The sequence below is a fragment of the Ambystoma mexicanum genome, chromosome 8 (assembly GCF_040938575.1).
Source record: "Ambystoma mexicanum isolate Mex_15411 chromosome 8, UKY_AmexF1_1, whole genome shotgun sequence".
Classification (NCBI taxonomy): domain Eukaryota; kingdom Metazoa; phylum Chordata; class Amphibia; order Caudata; family Ambystomatidae; genus Ambystoma; species Ambystoma mexicanum.
The window spans coordinates 288,359,544-288,379,719 of record NC_090929.1 but is presented as its reverse complement, the minus strand read 5'-3'; the positions used below and the strand labels follow the sequence as shown (position 1 = coordinate 288,379,719).

Below are 20,176 nucleotides of genomic sequence, written 5' to 3'. Positions count from 1 at the left end.
GGAACGAAAGTATCCCCTCTAATTTAACTGAACTGACCACAAGCATAATCCTGAATGAAAGTCTGAATGAAAGCGCACTCTTTAGTTTGACTGACCAAGCAAACATAATTATAACCCCTAACACCTACATCACTGTGTGCACCAGTAAAATGTTTGAAGTAGTACGCCATATTAGAATAAAAAGACAAGCACACAAACCCAAATATGATGCTTATCATGGCCTAGGCATAGATGCAGTTGAAGATATTTGACATCCCGAGCACTCCAACGGTTGGTATTCTGACATGAGTACAGTGAGAAGGCAAACAACCAATGGTAGTTGCTATGTCTGCTCCTTAATACTGCACGCATCTGGGGCACCCAAGATTTTAGTACCACAGGAAGTACCAATTAAAGAGGCACAATGCCTAATTCCTCTTGCGCTATGTAGGATCAGAGGCATTTTCCAGGCACGCAACGTCCACTTAGAACTTGTTGATGCAGATGCTCAGAAATGCAAAACGAGTTCGACTCAACACCAACTGTCTGAAACAACACTAGCTGGTGATCAAAGGGGCGAAATACATTAACAACAAGTGGCAAGAGACCACCCTCACATGTAAAGCTGAAGGACTTTTAGGGTTTCCAGAAAAGACTGTGGCACTCATGGAACAGACTTGCGCACAAGCATGGACTGAGCAGGTCACAAAATTGACCTGGATTGCAGCCATAGAAAATCCAGTAAAAGTGCATCAAGAAAAGACTTATGAACTATGTTTTTTCAGTAAAGGAACCGTTTCTGTCAGCTCAAACAAACAGTGTAACAGGACTGTGCTGATTCCAGACCTCAAGAAGGGAACCGCAGTGCTGATGGACTTTTACTGTGTGTGTGGCCAACAAGCATACTTGCAGCTCCCACCATCCTGGAGGGGCTATTCTTCACTAGCTATGCTGCACTCAGCCCAGAAGAACATCTGAAAGGGGGGCCACTGTCAGACGAAGCACCCACAGTGCCCCCAACAATCGAAGCATAGCACACAATGCCACCTCCAGACTTTCACATCCTCCCTGAGAAAGAACTGTATGTTCAACTGGGAAGAAGAAAAAGAGCACTGAATTACATATCAACAGACATGTCCAAACTGCTCGCACAAATACCTGATGACTAAAAGCTCTACACATCTGCAGAGACATTTTTCGCATCCCTAATACCCAGTATACAGACACGAGCAAATGACAAATGGCTCCAGATCGTTAGATGGGAGCTAATCCAATTGGCCAATTATACAGAGCAGGGGTTCGATGTCATAAAGTGGGGATGCGCACCCTCATGATGATGACAATGCAGAACCGGTAAGTACTGGATCTGCTGACAGCAATGGGAGGTGGTGTTTGCAAAAAGATTGGGAGTTCATGTTGCACATTCGTACCATTCAAAGATGACATGACATGATATTTATAACGCGCTTAATACCCAGAGGCTTCTAAGCACAGACCCAGGGAATTGAACCTGTGTTGCGCTGGGTTCGTCTTGTTTCCAAGGCGAGCACGTTGCCGCTGAGCAATCCTCCCGAGATGCTGAAAACTGGACATTATCACACGTCATTGCTGCAGTACATGAGCTAGGGGTGAAGATTAAACATGCAGTACATGAGCTTGGGGTGAAGATTAAAAAGGAAACTAGCGTTAAAGAAGAATATTGGTTCTCGCTGGCGTTCAGCAGGGCTCCATCCTGACTCTGAACATTGGTGAAAATAATGATGCCCATCATCGTGTTCGTCCTGGTGATTTTCTGCATGTGCCATTTGGGTCTCTGGTGTTGTTCCAAAGCAGTGCTTAACAGAGCAATGAGGATGGTTTCTATTGGTGGACCTAAAGTACCTTGTAATACAAAGGAAGTAGAAGTACAGACTAATCACACCATTCCTCACATGGTCCCTATCCCTGCGGGAGATATATTTGATTGCATCACATAACCATTGTCCCTTCCCCAGATCCTGAGAATTACAAGGAAGTGGGGGTTGACCTGGCAGGGGATGGGGGTTGACATGCACACCTGAGGGTTATGTAAGCAGTGAGACAAGAACATGAGTGCAAAGATGGGGGGAAATGTGTTACTGTAGAAATAATGAAAGGGGGGAATGTTGGGATGGAAATTAGTCTATCCCCCCAAGTGCTTTAGGGCAAGGCAAATTCCATATGAAATTGTGTAGTGTACAAGGGGGGGGGAAGAGGACCGTGCTTTGAAATTCGGCGTGGACATAATATGGTGTGAACAATAGATGCATTACCCTAGTGTGCACATAGAAAGAACCGCCATTTTGTAATTATGGCGCATGCATAGTCTTGAATGGCTGCGCTGCACAACTCTTAACTCCATGAAAGGGCTCAACGAGGCCCAGATCATTAAGACAGGATGGGTTTGCATAACCAGTTCTCAAAGAAGCAGCCTCTTGTCCCTCAAGTGATGCAATTACTTTGCATCACTGCGAACAATGCACCCTGCAAGGCTGTGAGACAACACCAGGTTCCTCGCAGTGCCCATTCATCACAGCCAAGCTGCCAGCAGGCCTCTAGCCCCCACCCAGCCTACCCAGAGCCATGGCCCGCAACCCTGCATTCTAAGATAATGAATGACCCAAAAAATCAAATCTTCAACCTACTGGCCATAAAAGATCTAAGCATGAACGACTATTTCACCTCATCACATAAATACATCCTTTGTAATGCAAGGTACAGGGAGGGATACATTATATATCAAAACTAGGGTGGAAGCCTTGGGTTCGAGAGGAGCGGTATCAACACAGCACAGAATGTGTGGGTCAGTGTGACAGTATTTCTTCCTCCCTTCCTCCTGGCACCAGCCCTGAGCCTCCCAGGTGAATGCATAATGATGTAGTAGTAGGCTTAGCATATCATCACTTTTTTTACAACCTAACTTAGGAAAGACCAGACCTTCACTCTGTGGAGAGATGAGCCCAGCTGACCCACTTGGGAACTGACAATAGGCGGAGAAGGGAACCAATTGTGGCCTGGCAATCCCTATGGAGCAGGCCGATGTATAAAATGTCGCCAACCAACGAGTCCAGTTTTTACAGGAAGCCTGTGATGCATTTGCCCTTTTTAAACCATTGATTGTACTAAGTGGAGTCAGAGCGTTCTCGAGCAGCAGAGTCCTTTTCTGATATTTTATATTCTGTACAATTAAACCTTGTTATCCTTGCAAGCTAGCTCTTGGACTATTTCCCTAGAGGGTTGTATTTACTCTGGTGTGAGCGTTAACAGGGACTTATTTTCATTACGCACAAGGACATGCCAAGCCACCCTGATGGTTGCAATAATAATGGGGGCCCTATGGGTGGCAATGGTGACCCCTCACACATTCTGATCCCTGAGGCCTTGATCATGAATAGGTCCCCAGCTACGAGCCCTGCTGTTATCAATACCATTACAACTGAAAATGCCTTAACTAAATCCAATATGAACCGACTTGGGCCAGCCTTGGTACCTGTGTCAGTACTGAGGAGCATGGGACAGACCCCCATTATCAGCCAACCTCCAAATTGGTTACTGGGGAGGCGGAGATATCCAGGAAAAGCACAACGTCTAACTGCAAGGACATTGAAAGCTATATTTCATGTGGTCCTTTCACAGTGGCCAAAATGTGGGCACTGCCACTAGAGCTGAACAGTACTCTAGTACCCATGGAAGGAATAGAAATTGTGGGTATGGAGGTTAAACGAAGCACAGTCTGTGATGCCTTTTTTAATAACAGGTTCTCCTTCTTTAGCACTAATTTGGACAAGATCGAGCATAACCAGCACCCGGGAAGCTGCCCCCGCCGGGCTCCAGCCCTTCAAGAGTCCCCACCTCTTCAGGCGTATGCTCATCACACATTGCCGACCCACCTACCAAGGGGGCTTCATGGACTGTGGGTGCAAATGTGAATGCAGTCGTGTCCTGTCTGAGCTTGTAGATATTGAGAGGCTGCTAATGTTTTTTATAGAAGCCCAGGGAGAGTGGGGACGGGACACAGGGTGCTGCCCATTAACCCAGCAAATGTTTTGGGGGTCCGACAACCTGAAGAGTTAACTCACTATAGCAACTTTGTCCCCAAATCTATAGCGACCATCAGCAGCAGAGGGTCGGGGGCTACCCGTGAAAAAGGCCCGCCAGTAACTACTAACTTAATCTCTGACAGATTCGCTGGCAGGGCAGGTAACCAGAGTCATGCCCCCAAAGATGCCCGCTTCAGGTCAAGTACATCACAGCATGGGGAGAGTATGACTAACAGCATAGTGCATAGGGTTCCTAGGAGGGGCACAGTATTTTTGCATAAAGTCCCCATTTTGCCCCCTAACCAACTAGAACCCAGCGAATCCCTTATTAAGAAATGCACGCACGGGCTTCGTACTGTACGTGGCTGTGTATTTGTAACCAGGGAGGCCATTCATAATTGCGCAATACTGCACTACCAGGGTTAAAGTGCATAGCATTACTATATATGTGTGTAAAGGCCGCTGAAACCAACAATATGATATGTGAGATTCAGTGTATATATTTCTCACATGTTAAGATCGTAAATTGAGGGTTTGATCATTTCAGAACTAATAACATTTTGGATGGTTCTGTATTTCTGTAGCCACCCATGTGCAGACTACTTATAACATGTTACGATAAGCTGTGATATAACGAATTGTCATATTGGAATACGGAAGATGTGCACCCGGGCAACCAACTCTTTACACATATATAGTAATGAGAATCATATACTGAATAAGAACATGATTACCACAGGTAAAGAAAAATGTGTGGAATTGAACACGGTTATTATATTAAAGGGACTGTCCTGTGTACTATGCATCATACCCCCAAATGGATGATGGCTCTAAACAAAGATGTGTATCAAAGGATATTACTAATTAAAGACACTGATGGTCAGTACTGTAATAACGTCAGGGTCCTGGGAAGACTGTACTTTACATTATATTCAGATAGAGAGATTTCTGCAGATACGGTACATTTGGTTAAGTAAATGACAACAGTTAATATTATTTTACTAGTTTATACAACAAGGGCATGATGAGGACAGCAGTTCGCATGATCTTTTACTACGTTTTACAATAAGGGCATGATGATTGGAAATGGATTGCACCATTCGAGCAATATTGAATAAATGATATACCTAGACCGCGAGCACAGCAACGCTCCTGGTGTTTGTAAACAAAACTGCGTCGGTCACGTCACGCATGAGGTCACGGGATACAATATAAACAAAAAACAAAATGGCAACCGTGTTTGCCTGCGGAATGCCACTATGAATGTGGGCGATTCCTGACAGGACACCAAATTGATATAAGGAACATGGAAGGAGGCATATAATAGGTAAATCTAAAAGTTGCAATATTATGTGCAATTGAAATTGTATATTTAGTACAATATTGGATATTGGGTTGATACTTCCCCATTTAATTTCAGCTATAATGCAAGCCCATGACTCAAGTTTCATTTCTTATGGATGTCAATCAAGGATTTGGAGTATTTCATGACAAATATTAGGTGAGTTAAGAGTCTACATATCACTTGATGTTACTAATCTCCTCCTCCCTCCTGGCCTTGACCACTCACCTCCTCCCTCTTGGAGACTAACATCCACCTGGATGCTTCCTGTCCCTCCTCTGGAATCTTTTGAAACCTCTGCAACACTCTCTCTCTCTTTCTATTCGCACCTCTGGCCCAACACACTCTGGATGTTCTGATCTTCTCAGACCTCCCCATCACTCAACTCTCCTGGAGTGATCACTTCTTCATTTCCTCCCATCTCTTCCTCTCTACCCCTGAGGCAAAGCCAACTCCTGCACTGCCACCTACCTTCTCGATCATCCAACCCATGAAGCACGTGTCAGTTGATGCTTTTGCCGCCACTTTCTCTCCCCCTCCTCCTTCTCTGGCTGACTCGCATCCTGACGCAACCCTTTCCATGCTCAACTCTTCTATCTCTGATAATCTTGATGTTCTTGCCCTTGTTATGAAGATCCGCTTGAAGTCCAAAGCCAAGTGCAACTCCTGTTATGACTCTGACCTTGTCACCCTTATGCTCAAGTGCAGTATGGCAAAGAGGGAATGGCTAGCTTCTTGCGCATCTCTGACAAACTGGCCTGCTGCCTGCTCCAAAGGCAATACCGGCTCTCTGTCCACACTAAGAAGAGGGCCCACATCCAAGCTTGTGTCTTGGCGGTATCTAACAACGCGGCTGAACTCTTTAAAATCTGCAAGGAGCCGGCCAATCCTGCTGCAGTCTCTACCTCTACTGTCCCCCCCACACCACGCCCTCTGCACGGCTCTGGCTTCTCAATTCATCTCTAAAACCTAGGACCTCCTGTCCACCCTCTCGTCCTCTCCTCCCCTCTTCCTCCCTCTACTCTCTCCTCTACCTCTGGCCCCCCTTTGGCCATCTCTCCTCCCTCTTTCTCTTCCTTTCCTCTGGTCTCCCCTGACTCCTCCCTCTTTCTCTTCCTTTCCTCTGTTCTCCCCTGACAAGGTTTCTAGACATGTCTAATCAAGGAAAGTCTTGTCAAAACAGGTTCTTCCCTGTTCTTCCAAAACCATCAAGAACCACATTGACACCCTCGCTCCTGCACGGGCTGACTTCTGCAACCACCCCTGTGCCACTGGAGTCTTTCCTTCCCCCCCTGAAACACTCTTGTGCACCCTCTTCTCAAGAAACGCTCAGTCAACCCCTCCTGCCCGGCTAACTATCGCCCAATCTCCATCACTCCTTTCCTGGGAAAACTCCTGGAATAGCTAGTTATCTACCAGCTTAATTTTCCCACTGAATCTGTGAGTTGTCTCCATGACCATCAGTCTGTCTTCAGAGCAGCTAGAAGCATGGAAGTAGCTCTCCTGAACATCTGTGAAGACCTGCTCTGTAATCTTGATTCTAATCTCCCCTCTGTCCTTGTTTTACTCAATCTCTCTTATGCCTTTTTCATGTTCAACTATGCCATCCTGCTCAATCGTCTCCATGATAACCTGGGTATCACCGATTAGGCCCTGGCCTGGCTGACCTCGTTCCTCTCTGATCGACCCTCCCTGGTCCAACTTGAGTCCTTCCTTTCCTCTATCTCACTCTCTCCCTGTGGTGTTCCCCAGGGGTCTAACCTCTCTCCCTGGCTGTTCAACCAATACCTGGCACCTCTTGCCCACTGCATTGCTGCTCTCTGCTCCAAATTTCATTGCTATGCGGATAACACTCATCTCGTTTTCAGGCTCCCCTCTACCACCTCTTCTCCTTCTCTCATCTCTGACTGTCTGTCTGCTATCCAGGACTCACGTGCCACCAACGATCTCTGCCTTAATGCCAGTAAGACCGACATTCTCCTCATTGGCACACCTGCACCCTCCTTTCCTGTCACTCTCTGGCTGGCCCCCTTGGCCCTTTTCCTGGTCCCACCTGTGAAGCTAAGAACCTCGGGGTCATCTTTGACTCAACACACTCCTTTTCTCTGTATTCTTCCCTTCCTCTCCTTCCCCCAGAAGCTCACTGTCTCTAAGGCTCAGGTTTTCTCTAGGATGGCCTACTGCAACAGCCTCTTTCTAAATCTGCCTGCTTCTACACTTCGCCCTTTGCAACTCATCCAGAACAGGACTGTGAGACTTGTCCTTAGCCTCAATCCTGGGGATCGTATCTCTCTAGCACTGAAATCTCTGCATTGACTCCCAGTGGCTGCAAGGATTAAGTTCAAGACCCTCTGCATTGTCGACATGGCCTTCTGGGGCCTTGATTCGCAACACCTCCGGCTCTCTCTTCATAAATACCTTCCTACTCAAGCTCTTCGCTCCTCCACCTACAACTCCCTCAGGGCCAGTGGCTTCTCCAAGCAATGAGTTGGTGGTAGATCTCTTTCTTCGGCTGGGGCCTCCCTCTGAAACAGCCTCACTGCCTCTCTGAAACTTTAGGAGAATCATCTCTGGTTCCGGAAACGCCTCGAGGCATTGCTCTTTGGTTCTGCCTCCTCTCATCCTCTCCCCTGCTGATGCCCTGTCTGATTCTGCACTGGTGACCTGGCTACCCTCTGATTTCGGACCCAGGTCCCTGCCCACCCATTTGCACACCCACACTGCCTCCCACTCCCGGCAACCCTTGCACTTGGGTCTGTATCTGTAACTCTACAGTCCCCCTACCTGCACTTTTGGAGACCTGCTGTCTGCACTTACCCTTGTACCTGCCACCTACTGGCCACACTTCTTGTTATTCTTTTGATCCTGTGTACAGCACTGCCTCCTCCCCTTTTTCCCTGGCACTTTTCCGCTACCTCCTCCCCTGCACTTGCGCAATCTCAAAGTCACTTGGCCTAGTAAGATCGTTTTCTCTGTGCTCTGTCTGTTCCCCCTTCCTTGCTTTGCCGCGCCTTGAAACACTTGTCTATAGACACGTTACAAATGCCATATCATATCATAATAAGTAATCTAACCACAAGATTTTCAGGATTTATGGAAATCAAACTAAATGTTAATTTCATTATCCTATACCTAGATATGGAATCCAGCAACAACAGTTGCATTAGATCAACTAAGCTAATAATGAAGAAATATAGGGTGAGTGAATCAACTGGCGGATCAATACTGTACCCCAATAGGGGATCGCTTGTAACATGGGATTGTCCATTATACACATGGAATGACCCACTAGCTAGTATTAATAATAACAAGGGATTTCAGGTCACTTTTTTGCATGGATGATGCACTTAAATTCAGGGGATTTAAATGTAATTAGAGGGGTCTTACAAGCATGTTACACCAGCACTGGCGGACATTCTATTTGCGTGACTTACCTGGAAGTGCACATATACAGCTTCTCGAACTAGGATTTTGCTGTAGAACTTTCCATTTAACTACCCAATGGGGGCAAATTGCATGTGATACTAGAATGGTGATGCTAATGTATAGCACTGGATTATCAATATGACAATTTGATGTGATACATACTGCCAGAGTAACATTAATTGGGAACATTCCCCCCACCCCTTGCATGTAATTCTCTCAGTTTTTTATTTGTGTCTCTCCTTATCATCCAGAAACCTCCTTCTCTACTCAATTTGATTGAATGTCACGACACAAATGACAATGATAATTTGGTAATGTATGTTATTTTGACTCAATATATTTTGTTTTATAACTCATTATAGAATCATAAAATGTTGTTAACATATTTTGAGCCTAGTTGATAAATACAATCGGTCGAAACATGTGTCGGCTGGGGCACATGTCACTCAAATATAATCACTTATCTGTGCTATTGGAAATTTGGATGTGAATAGATTGAATGTAAGGAATTCAAGGAAATCACCTTGTGTTGCTATTAAATACCAATTTATTGGATCACAATCTGTGGCTTTAAGTGCAATAGATTGTGAGAGACGAAGCGCGCACATGCAGGTTTTCTATTACACAGTTTGTAATTTGAAGAGGCAGGGCAGCGTCTCAGTATACCACAGAGTGCAGCTATCCTAAATTTTAACTAAAATCTACACACCAATAGGAACATTAAGTGATATTACCCGGGTTAGCCCCCAATTTAGCAACCGCATTTTCAAGTGGCACCAAATGAAGGTCAGGCGCTATTCCGAGTAACAACTGTCAGTGAATAGACGACCAAGACACAGCTTGCAGTGAACAGCAGCCTCAGGAGGTTATTGCTAAATTGCCATGCAGTTGACAGCATACCTCAGGGATTATTTCAGCAATAGCACACAGCAAATAGAAGACATGAGGCTTGTCCCATGAACAGAGTCCAGTGAATTGACTCACTTGAGCATTTTCCAGGGATATAATGCAGCCTATTCATGACCAAAGATCTTTTCCAATTTGGGTCATGTTGTGAATTTGAGACCAATAAACAGTAGGCAGTGGACAGTAGACCAGGGAGTGTCTCCTGAAATAGCATGAAGTGAATTGAAGGCCATGGAGCTTGCATTGGTACGCACACAGCGCAATCCTACAAGGGAGCAAAAGATTGCTGCGCAAGCTTCTTTAGACATACCAAGCAGTGAAAGGAAGATCAAACATATTGCGCCAAGAACAGCATGCAGTGAATTGCAGACAGACAAACCTCACACACCGAATGGACTGTTGGGGATCTTATTCCAGGAACAGCATGCAACGAATCAGTGAATGGAGGCGGTGAAGCATCTTCCAGGGACACATCACAGTGACTGGAAGATGAAGAAACAGTACACAGTGGATTGAAGACTGTGCAGCTTCTTATACCAACAGAAAGCAGTGAACAGAAGAACCTGGATATTATTCCAGGATCAGCACGCAATGAATTTTGGACTTTGATTTTTCCATAACATCTCTCAATGAATGGAGGGCTGAGGATCTCATCCCGGGGCACCATGTAGTGGACGGAAGAGTAGAGAGTTTCTTGTAGAAAGAGAAAGCAGCGAATGGATGACCAGGAGACAACACCACAAAATAAGAAGTAAAGGCATGCAGCACACTGAAGACCAGGGATTATTGCCGTCAACAAAATGTAGTTATCTTAAGACTGCAATCTTATTCCAGTTAGAGCATCTAGTAAATGGAAGAACTAGAGCATCTTTCAGGGATGTAATGCAGTGAATAGAAGCCAAGAAGTGTATCCAGCGAACTGAAGACAAAAGATCTCAGTCTACCAATCAAACGCAGTGAACAGATACCCAGACCCGATTCCAAGAACAGCACACCGCAAAAGGAAGACCCAGGCATTTTCCAACCACACAATGCAGTGAATGCAACTCCAAGAAACTGCATGATGTCCATGACAAGGGAAGGGACTTGATAGCGTTAATGCAACACCAACGAACAGGAAGCGCTGAATGGAAGATGAAGGACCTTCAAAATACAATGCATTTAAATGCCAGGCAAGAGAAGATCAAAGAACATTCTACCACAAATGAAGGACTAAGGAGGAGACTGCAGTGGATGGGAGTCACCAAACTTCTTCCAGGAAAGCAATGCAGTGAATCTATGGCCAAACAGTTTCTTCTAGGAAAAGAATGCAATAAACGGCAGTGCATCGAAACAGCATGCTCTAGAAACACCATGCTCTAGAAACAGCAGGCAGTGAGCGAGTGTCCATAATGCCTTGAAGTACAAGAACTAAAACCACATTTTAAACAGTGCACACAACAAATTCTGAAGTGCACTAAGAGGTATTATAATCACTCAATTTAATGGCACACTCTGTTAGCCACCTCAGAAGTATGAGAGACAACCCTGTGACCTGCAGGTTACACACACATACATCTTTGCAGCAGTTGCACTACCCAGCTGTTATGTTCCACCATACACAAGCACCTGTAGCAGATCAATGTTGATGTTCTGCACACTTACCTTGACGGCTTCCCCGTGGCTGACTCTGTCCAGGGATTTGTCATTAACAGTCAGAATTTGATCCCCAATTCGCAGCCCCTCCTGTTCGGCTAGCGAGCCTGGCTCCACCAAGGAAACATAAATCCCAACCCCGTGCTCAGAGCCCCCACGGATGCTGAAGCCCAAGCCCTCGTTAGTCCGGTTCCTCCTGAGGATCACCTGTCGGATCTCCCCACCATGCAGTCCATCCATGAGAAGTGGGGTGGTGGCGGCATATTCCAGTGGTGTGGTCCTGGCAGCCTCAACTGAAGAAGAGATCCCATACTCCACGTGTGAGCTCCTTGAATGACCGCCAGGAGCTGGCCCATAGTCTGTCGGCACAGTCCTGTAAGGGCCTTGGAAGTCAGGCGGTCGAAGGTAAGGCCCTTCTGATGTGTACTGGTCAAACAGCAGCTGATCAGAGCGAGGGATAACGAGGCGCAGTAGGGGTAGAAGCTGGCGCTGGGAAGGGCTGCGCAGTAGCACCCGGAGGCTTTGCACCAGGTCGAACACATTTCTGCGGCCATGATAGACATTCAGGCAGTGGATGAACTGCTCCCGCTCGGCCTCTGTCAGTAACACGGTCAGGGCACGGTGCAAACGCCGGACGTTGGCGGACAATAGCCTCCCACCCCCAGAGCCTGAGCCTATAGAAGTGCCAGGGGACGAGTTCAGGGAAGCACCTTCCAAATCCGAGCTCATGGTCCCCCTACCTCGTCCCCAGCCACAGTGGATCCCGTCCAGGAAGGTTAAATCATCTTTGGGGTGTTTCCATGCTGCAGACACTAGGCCCCGATTCTCTGAAGGCGGAGCTGGAGAGCACAGTGGTAACTTCAGCTCGTGTTAATCCATAGGTAACCAAGGCTCCATGCTTCTGAGCAATCCAATGAACGGCTCTCTGTAGGGATGCAGAGAGTCAAATCCTGGCTTTCGTACTTACCACCATGACACAGTTCAGTCAGGGAAAAAGAAGTTTGCAGCCGATGGACGAGCAGGGTAGCTCCCCAAAGTACACAGTCATTGGAAGCCGCCTTCCCCAATAGCCCAAGAGTAAGCAATGAGCTCCCCCTCGTCGCCCCAGGACTCAGTACAATCTAGGATCTTGGGAGGGTTGTTTTGGGCTACTGCCCTTAGGCCTAAAGTCTTCGTCTTATGTGGCTAGTGCTGTGTGTGGTGCCTGGCTGGCATAGGCGCTGCACATAATGCGTGCTTGCCTGTCCATTTGTGCAGTGAGGTGGGTGCTCGTCTAGGTGTCGCTGCTTTGCAGGGAGTGGCTTGTGTGGAGGTTCTGTGATTCGCACTTGTGTCTCTGACAGCGCTAAATAGTACCTTGGGTTGGCTCTGGGTTCTAGAGGAAGCGTTGTCGTCATGTATGGTTGTGTGAATTCCTTGCTTGTTTGATGAAGCTGCTCAACATACTTACAGTAGCTGCTTTTTGGGTCAGGGTTCCTTGTAACTAGATGTCCTGCTGTGTGTTTGCTGATGTGGTGCTTTCTGTGCAGCGTGCTCGTTTGCCTGCTGCTGATGTGGTTATTTCTTAAGAATCTTGTTTGCCTACTGTCGAAAACAAGTGCATACGATGCTGCTGCACAGTACACTTGGAAGCCTGTCGACTGGAAGCTGGAAAGTGCAGTGGAGGGCCATCCATTCACTGGGGATGCATGCAAAGAGTGTTCGTGAAATGTGTGAATGACCTTTGGCGAAATACAGAGTGTAGTCTTACTAAATAGTGCTATGAAGGGCACTATGTTGCTTGTTGACGCTACACGAAGAACGTGTTTGTGTGCGGTGATTCACTGCCTGTTTGAACGTGCTGTAGGAGATGTGCGGCCTTTTACTCTAATAATGGCGCCTATTAGTACAACACATTGCTCGTTTGTTTGCTAGTGTTGTGGAGGGGGATCTGGCTGCTTCTCAGTAGATCTGAGCTGGCTTCGTTCCCCGTTGGTGCTTTGCAGGGAGCTTAGCTGCCAGGGCTTAATGCATTCGGCTTTTTTTTAGTGCTGTGCAGAAGGCAGAGCTGTGCGATGGTGCTTCCCACGGTGCCTTACTTTCTTTCGTTGCAGCACTGGCTGTTGGGCTTACTTTCTGTCGTTGCAGCACTGGCTGTTGGGCTGCATGATAGGTTGCACGCCCTATCCGTCCACCTGCTGCTGCGCTCAGCTAGTCCTTCTCTGATGCCACGTGCAAATTGCGTGGATGTCTGTTGGGGCTGCTGTCCCTCTGTTCTTGCTCCTGTGGGTGCCTCTGGGTGCTGTACAGAGAGAGCAAAACTGCCGAATGTTGCTGTAAAAGACGTGTGCTACTTTGTGCTTTGCAGTGCACTGTTGCGCCGAACGTTGCTCGTTACCTGTCTGGTTTGTTGTGCTGCGCACAGTACACACTCCCTGACTTTCTGTTGGTTCTGTGTACAGTTCATGTGGGCCTGGTTCTTATGCACAGTGCATGAATGCCTGTTAATCCTGCACGGAGCGGTCGACTGCCAGGTGATGGTTTAACGGAGTCCGGACTGGCTGCTTTTTGGTGGTACAGTGTCTTGATATTGTTACTGGAGGGCACAGGTCGCGTGGATGCTTCACGAGAAGCTGAATGTCTGCAGTTTCGGTACGTTGCTGCGCGCGATTTGGTGCAACGCGCGATGCTTGGTGCCCCGTTGCTAAAGTGCGCAGAGCCCGACTGCCAGTCAGTGGTGCGCGCAGTGCCTGCTGGAGCGCCGCACGGTGCACGGCTGCCTGTTGCTGCAGCTCAGTGTTGGTATGCAAGAATCTCGCCTCTCAGGGGGTTGAGCCCCCTTCACCCTTCGGCTGCGGTATTTTCTGCGTCTCCCTGGCCGGGATCTGCACGCTCTTTTCTTTCGGTCCGTATATTATCCAGGCGCGGACTGAGCTCTCCTTGCGTTCGTCTCCCACTCGCTGAAGTTAGTTTCTTCTCCACTGCCCAGTAAGTACCATCCCTGGCTGTGCTGGCCCCCTCGGAGTGCCCCCAGGGCTGGGTCTGCTCGCCCCCTGCAGCACTTGCGCAAGTGCGGGAGCGGAGGCAGCCGCAGCTCAGCGCATCTCACTTGATGAGTAAGTCACTTCTTGCTCGGTCCTGTGAGTGACAGGTGTACCCCAAGGGGTCCGAGCCAATCACTGGGCGGCTGCCGGGGCTCGGCACTCTCCAGAAAGTGCCCAGCTGCTCTGCGCTCTCCCCCCCTCACCCTCCCAGCGCCCGTGCTCCTAGCTGCCAGGTTCAGCCCCCCTGTCAGAGGCTGCTCTTCAGGAAGTGACGTGGATGCTCAGGGAGCCCGTTGCCTGGAGACGGGGATACAGTCCAGCACTGCATAGGTGAGCGGCGGGGGAGGCGGGTGCGGGGCTTCTTTCCCCATGAAAGGAACTTCTTACAGTAAGGAAACCAATAGCGTGGGAAACGCTTTGCGCTCTGGATGTGATGACGTCATTACTCACGCGTTGTTACGCTGCGTGACGCCTGCGTGGGGGACCGAACGTTCCAGTCTGGAGATTCGGTAAGTGGTGGCGGGTGGGAGCATATTCGTTGACAAGGCAGCCCCAGAGTAAAGTGTGGGTCCTGATTCCCTATGGAAAAACCCCACTCAGAAACGCCATGTAAATCAGGCCCGCCGTGGGCGCCATAAATGAATATGTAATGCTCACCTCAGTATTCTGTCATACTTTCCTCCACGCATACGAGGATTGTGTTTTAAGGTTGAACTGGAGACACCACAGACCGTCTCATCTGTGTTATTTCCCCCGAATACTAAAAAGCAATAAAATCGCCCCATCAATACCCTCCCTGCAACCCCCCCACCCCTCGCTCCGTAAAGTATTGTTCTGGGACCAGTGCTGTGGTGCCAGCTTCCACACCACTACTGCACTGGGTATGTGTTACTACGTCAACGGTCATCACAGCGCTCCGTGTCACCTCTAGGCGCTGTAATAATAGGCGTTTAACCAACTTGAAAAGACGCAGGGTTGCTTAATCCATGCCAGGATTCGGTCCTGGTCTGAAGAGAGTGCTTAACATGCTGGTCTCCACCAAGACTATCTCCCTGGACCACCTGCTAGACACGGAAACTGTAAGATTTCATTTCACGGGGGTATCTGACTTCGAGGTGTCCCATATCAGGTCTGTGGACGTTTTATTCAGTCCTGGTTTTCTTCTTGCACTCTGATACTTGTCATTTTGCTTTATAATTCTAAGGACCCGATTTACAAAACGTTATTCGGTGGGATTGCGCCATTGTAAAGCAGGTACTTAATGCGGTCTTTAGCGCAAAATCTGCCATTTTTGCAGCCTCTCTGCACAAAATGCAGGAACGTAGATTTAAAATGCAAATAGAAGACACGGAACTGGGTGACCTACTCACCCCTGAGATCAAACAACCTACGAACTCTGGAGTATATCGTCTACGCAGCGTTACATCACTCCAACGCAGCCCTTTCCCTCTGCCCCTTCAGCTATCCCCTCCAAACACACATACACCGCTGCTGGTGGATACATATTTTGTTGTTGCAAGAATGGCCATAACACCCTATGTTTCAAGCATTTTATCGTTGCGCCTCGAAACGTCAAACCGCCTACAGCGACTCCTATGACAGCCGTTTTATGTCTGTCCTCTTATTAATTTATTTCATTTTTCTCTTCAATGTCGTATTCGTCGCCCGAGGCATCGACTCTGCTTTTTTACAACCTTTTGAAAAATTAAAATTAGAAGAACGGCGTGACACCTCCTGGGCGCCCGCACTCTTTCAGAACAGTTGCCATGCTCGAGCAGAAGAAGCGAAAGACGGCTCTCCCGTGGCAGTCATTATGCAGCCTGTGCCAAGCAAGCCTCGCAGAAACACGCAGTGCCCTCACACCGATCCCGCCGGCTGCACGCACGAACTCCAGCACCCAACAGAGTGGGACCGCTTCTCCTCCTTCGGCTCAGCTGCCCCCTCTGCTGGCGACCCCTTTCCTTTCCCCCGGTCGGAGGCTCGACCCTTCTCCCTGGCACTTTCTTTCTTACTCACGGACATCCCTGGATGCAATGTATTTCATGATGTAAGCATTAGCTATCAAGTTGTAATAAAATATGTTAATGTGCCTGCTGATTGGTCACTCAATGACAGCTAAGTTGGTTAATGTGCCCGCTGAATGGATGTTTTGGTAACCTGCACGCGTGCCGATAGTGTCATTGTATTTGCACGTATTAAACAGGTGGGTGAGAGGTTCTATGAGAAGAAACACTGTACGGCAGGGACGGGTCGAATGCACCACACACGTCCCATACATTGGACCAAACCATCCATGGGAATGAGAGTGGTAAGGGCATCCGTGGTCAAATTTCAGTTTAGAAAAACAAGAGGTTTTAAGGTGTAATTTTAATGCCATGTTTACTGCAACACGTTAGCACGTTGACATACTTGTACTATGGGACTGCAATTGTGTTTTTAAATGGCAGCACCTGACATGACAGACTTAGTGACCGACTGACTTTAAACCAGGTGACACAACATCATTAATCTCATGTGATTTGCAGGGACATAACTCATGTCCTGAAGTGCACGTTGCGCACCACTGCAGTGCAGGGTAATACAAACAGGACGTGTTATGTTATACACATGTCTCTTGCACCAGCAGTAGTCTCAGACACATCGGCTTGTCCGTAAATTGGGGTATTGTGCCCTCGCCAGGGATATGCAGACCATAGTCTTTAAGGGACAGTTGTGAGCAGGTCTAGTGGCGGGAAACAGGCAGGCGGGTGGCAGCAATAACACCAGGGAACACATACACTGGGGACAGAACAGACGGACAATGTAATTGATGGGAAATAGGCATAGCTGGGCATATCAGCACATACAGCAAAGAATGAGAACAGTAGAGGAAGGGGTGGAGTTGGAGGGCGGGTATAGAGTCGTTCATTCAGTAGAATTCCAACAGAAACCCAGCCTAGCATCCTTTGAAGGTCCACGTGAGAGATTCCCTGTTTTAATTGTCAATTGGGTAACATAAGACCTGAGCTATAATCCTGGCTCGCTCAATCGAACATAGTGTGTGATTCTGGGCAAATCACACTTAGTTCTACTAATGAGAAACACCGTGCTCCTTTAAACGACCACCCTTGTATTGCATACTATATGAAATCCGCATATTTACATTACAGTGGACGAATACTTTGTATGTAGAACACGCTTTATTAGTAATAATACACGTTAAACGTACTTTGGGAAAAAGCAGCCACAGTGACCATAACATTGATTAGAAGGTGCTTAGGTTTGGAAGCATACTCATAACTGCATCCAGCCGGAAAGTGTCTGTGATTCCTCCCTTAAGTGTTACCTCTCAGCAGTGAATGGATTCCTGCCTGTAGACAGTGGAATTTCGATTACTTGTAGCCGGCCGTCTTCCCTGCTCCGAGTGGCGGGAGCTCGTAGGACTTGTCATGCCGAGAAAATACAAATGAAATGACAAGAGACATGACATTCAGTAGTGACGGCGAAGTGTCTGGGGACCGGAGCGTCGGGCACAGGCGGGGGAAGCCGAGCTGGAAATGCCGAGGGGGATGAAGGAGGCGAGGGCGGCGGGCAGGAAGGTGGGGGAGTACTGGGAGGTGTGGTGAGAGCGGAAGCAAGAGGGGGACAGGATGGGAAAGCCAGCATAGTAGAGACAGAGGGAAGGGGGGGGGGGGCAGGACAGTGAAAGTGGCGCAAGTCAGAGCCAGCTGCAGAGCAAGGGTGAAGAATAAAGGGAACGAGTAGCAGGGGCAGAATGACGACAGACGCAGGTTGTTTCATTGGAAAGCCATGCGTTAGGGTCACAGATATATTACGTTAAAGACACTTTTCTTTGACTCATGTACAAAGACAGCAAATGTGCCAGTTTATGCCTAAATGTGTCTGGAGGAAGCCAGCACGGAGAGACCAACTGAGCCCGTTGCCTCCTCCTGTCAGTCGCCCAGGTGTTGGCCGAACAAAGTACCAAAGCACTTTAAACAGTTACCCAGACATTAGGGGTTGCTGCTATTCAGGCCTTTATAAATTGCCCACCCCCCCTGCTTTCTACCAGTAGATATTACCAGTGAGCACTAACCTCTCGCCTCAATCAGACGGGAAACATCGTGCAGCAACATCATGGAGTGAGACCAACATTGAGGGCCTCCACTGTCCAGTTGCCTCTGTGACAAAGCACCCCACTCCTTCTAATCACAGACTAATGTAGGTCTCGACCTCGCTGGGGACCTCCACCATGCCCCCATCCTTTCTGACGCCAACCAGAATGGGCACTGGGGTGATGACATCAACAGAGTGGGGGCACGTGTGAGGACATCGCGGGGGAGGTGGTGGCACACCACTTCTTATGCCGACAGCAGTCGGGCACCAAAAATGGGGCCTCATTTCACTTTGTGCTCGACCGCCTCCCAGGGCCAAAAGGCACTCACCACTCTTTGGGGCACACTTTGTGCAACAGGGGAGTAGTGCAGAAACTCAACATGGGAACATAAATGAAACGCTTAAAGATACCGGAGGGACGGGGAGGGGAACGGGTGAGTAGATGGGGCAGGGCACGTTTGAGAAGGGAGGGATATAGCAGAACTAACCATTAGAGAGAGAAGGCGTGCAATGCAAAGGGGGAGGCGACTAGAAGGGCAACACTGACAATCGCAAGTGTTAGTGATGGGGAGTAGGGGAGGAGATGGGATGGGCAGCAGTAATATAAGGGTACACGCAAGAAGCGTGAGAAGGTGGGCGATACACGGTAGCGCGAAACAGTGACAGAGAGAGAGAGATACGTGTGACTGTCATGTAGTTCGCATTGTGTCCATATTGTATTTGTTTCTGCAGTCCACAGTCATCCTGTTTTCTGATTCCATACCCTTTGGGCTCTGATCAGATCGTGATAGGATGGCTATTTATAAGGTGGTACCCCAGAATCCCAAGGCTTCCGCAGGCCAGGACTACAGCATGTACCTCATTTATCCCCAGATAAGCCTGGCTGCGCCGGTGTACCCCGTTAGTGCAGGATTATTCGTTTTTGGAGGTGCAGGGCTGGCTGTCCCATGGCGTGATGCCTACCTGCTACCCCTCCAGAAGTCCAGGTGCCTCCAACAGGTTGACTTTGTTCACTATGAAGGACTCCATATGGCCATGGAGCGGGCATGCCTGTTGCAGGCCAGCCTAGCCTAGATATAGGGACGGTTGGCCGCTATCTGGCTTCTTGGAGAAGCCACATACCTGGGCATTTAGCGCATCCCTAAATAGCTCACTATAATGGCATAAGAATGTTGCCCAGCTCTGTTGGAAGGGCACACTGTGTGGTTGAACAAAGGCACTCCCTCAATGTGGCCTCAATCATAGTTTCTCATAAGTACTGGAGCCATTGAATTGGTCTTTTAAAGAAGACTCGGCGGACACACTGCTGACAAGGTTGGGTGCCGCAGAAGAAGATGCAGAGTAAGCTACAGAGGACTCGGGTGAAGCATTTCTGGAGGAACTTGGAGAACTTCTCTGGAAGGTCTTCCAGGCTAAGATCTCTGGCGTGGAGCAGTAAACAAGAACATCCAGTTCAACAATTATAATCTGCCTGTTAGCTGGAGACCAGAACACGCTGGACCAGAGGTGCTGCCTGCATCTATTGATGGTGCCCCTTGTCCTACAGTGTCCTGCTGAACAGTCCATGATGATCTCATAGATCTATCATCAGACACCACCCTGACCGGGGACAGGTCCATGATGATTTCATAGATCTGTCATCAGACACCACCCTGACCGGGGACAGGTCCACGATGATTTCATAGATCTGTCATCAGACACCACCCTGTGTC

At 48.3% G+C, this 20,176-nt stretch overlaps 1 protein-coding gene across 1 annotated transcript in view; it reads right to left on the bottom strand.

Annotated features, from left to right (window-relative positions):
- WHRN (whirlin) overlaps window positions 1–14,736 on the bottom strand; it is a 1,326,895-nt gene extending 1,312,159 nt beyond the window's left edge. The window contains exon 1 of the mRNA XM_069609683.1: window positions 11,356–14,736. Within this exon, the coding sequence (XP_069465784.1) occupies window positions 11,356–12,075 (720 nt within the window). The 5' untranslated portion in view covers window positions 12,076–14,736. The remainder of the gene's footprint in view (window positions 1–11,355) is intronic.
- Window positions 14,737–20,176: the final 5,440 nt, after the last annotated feature.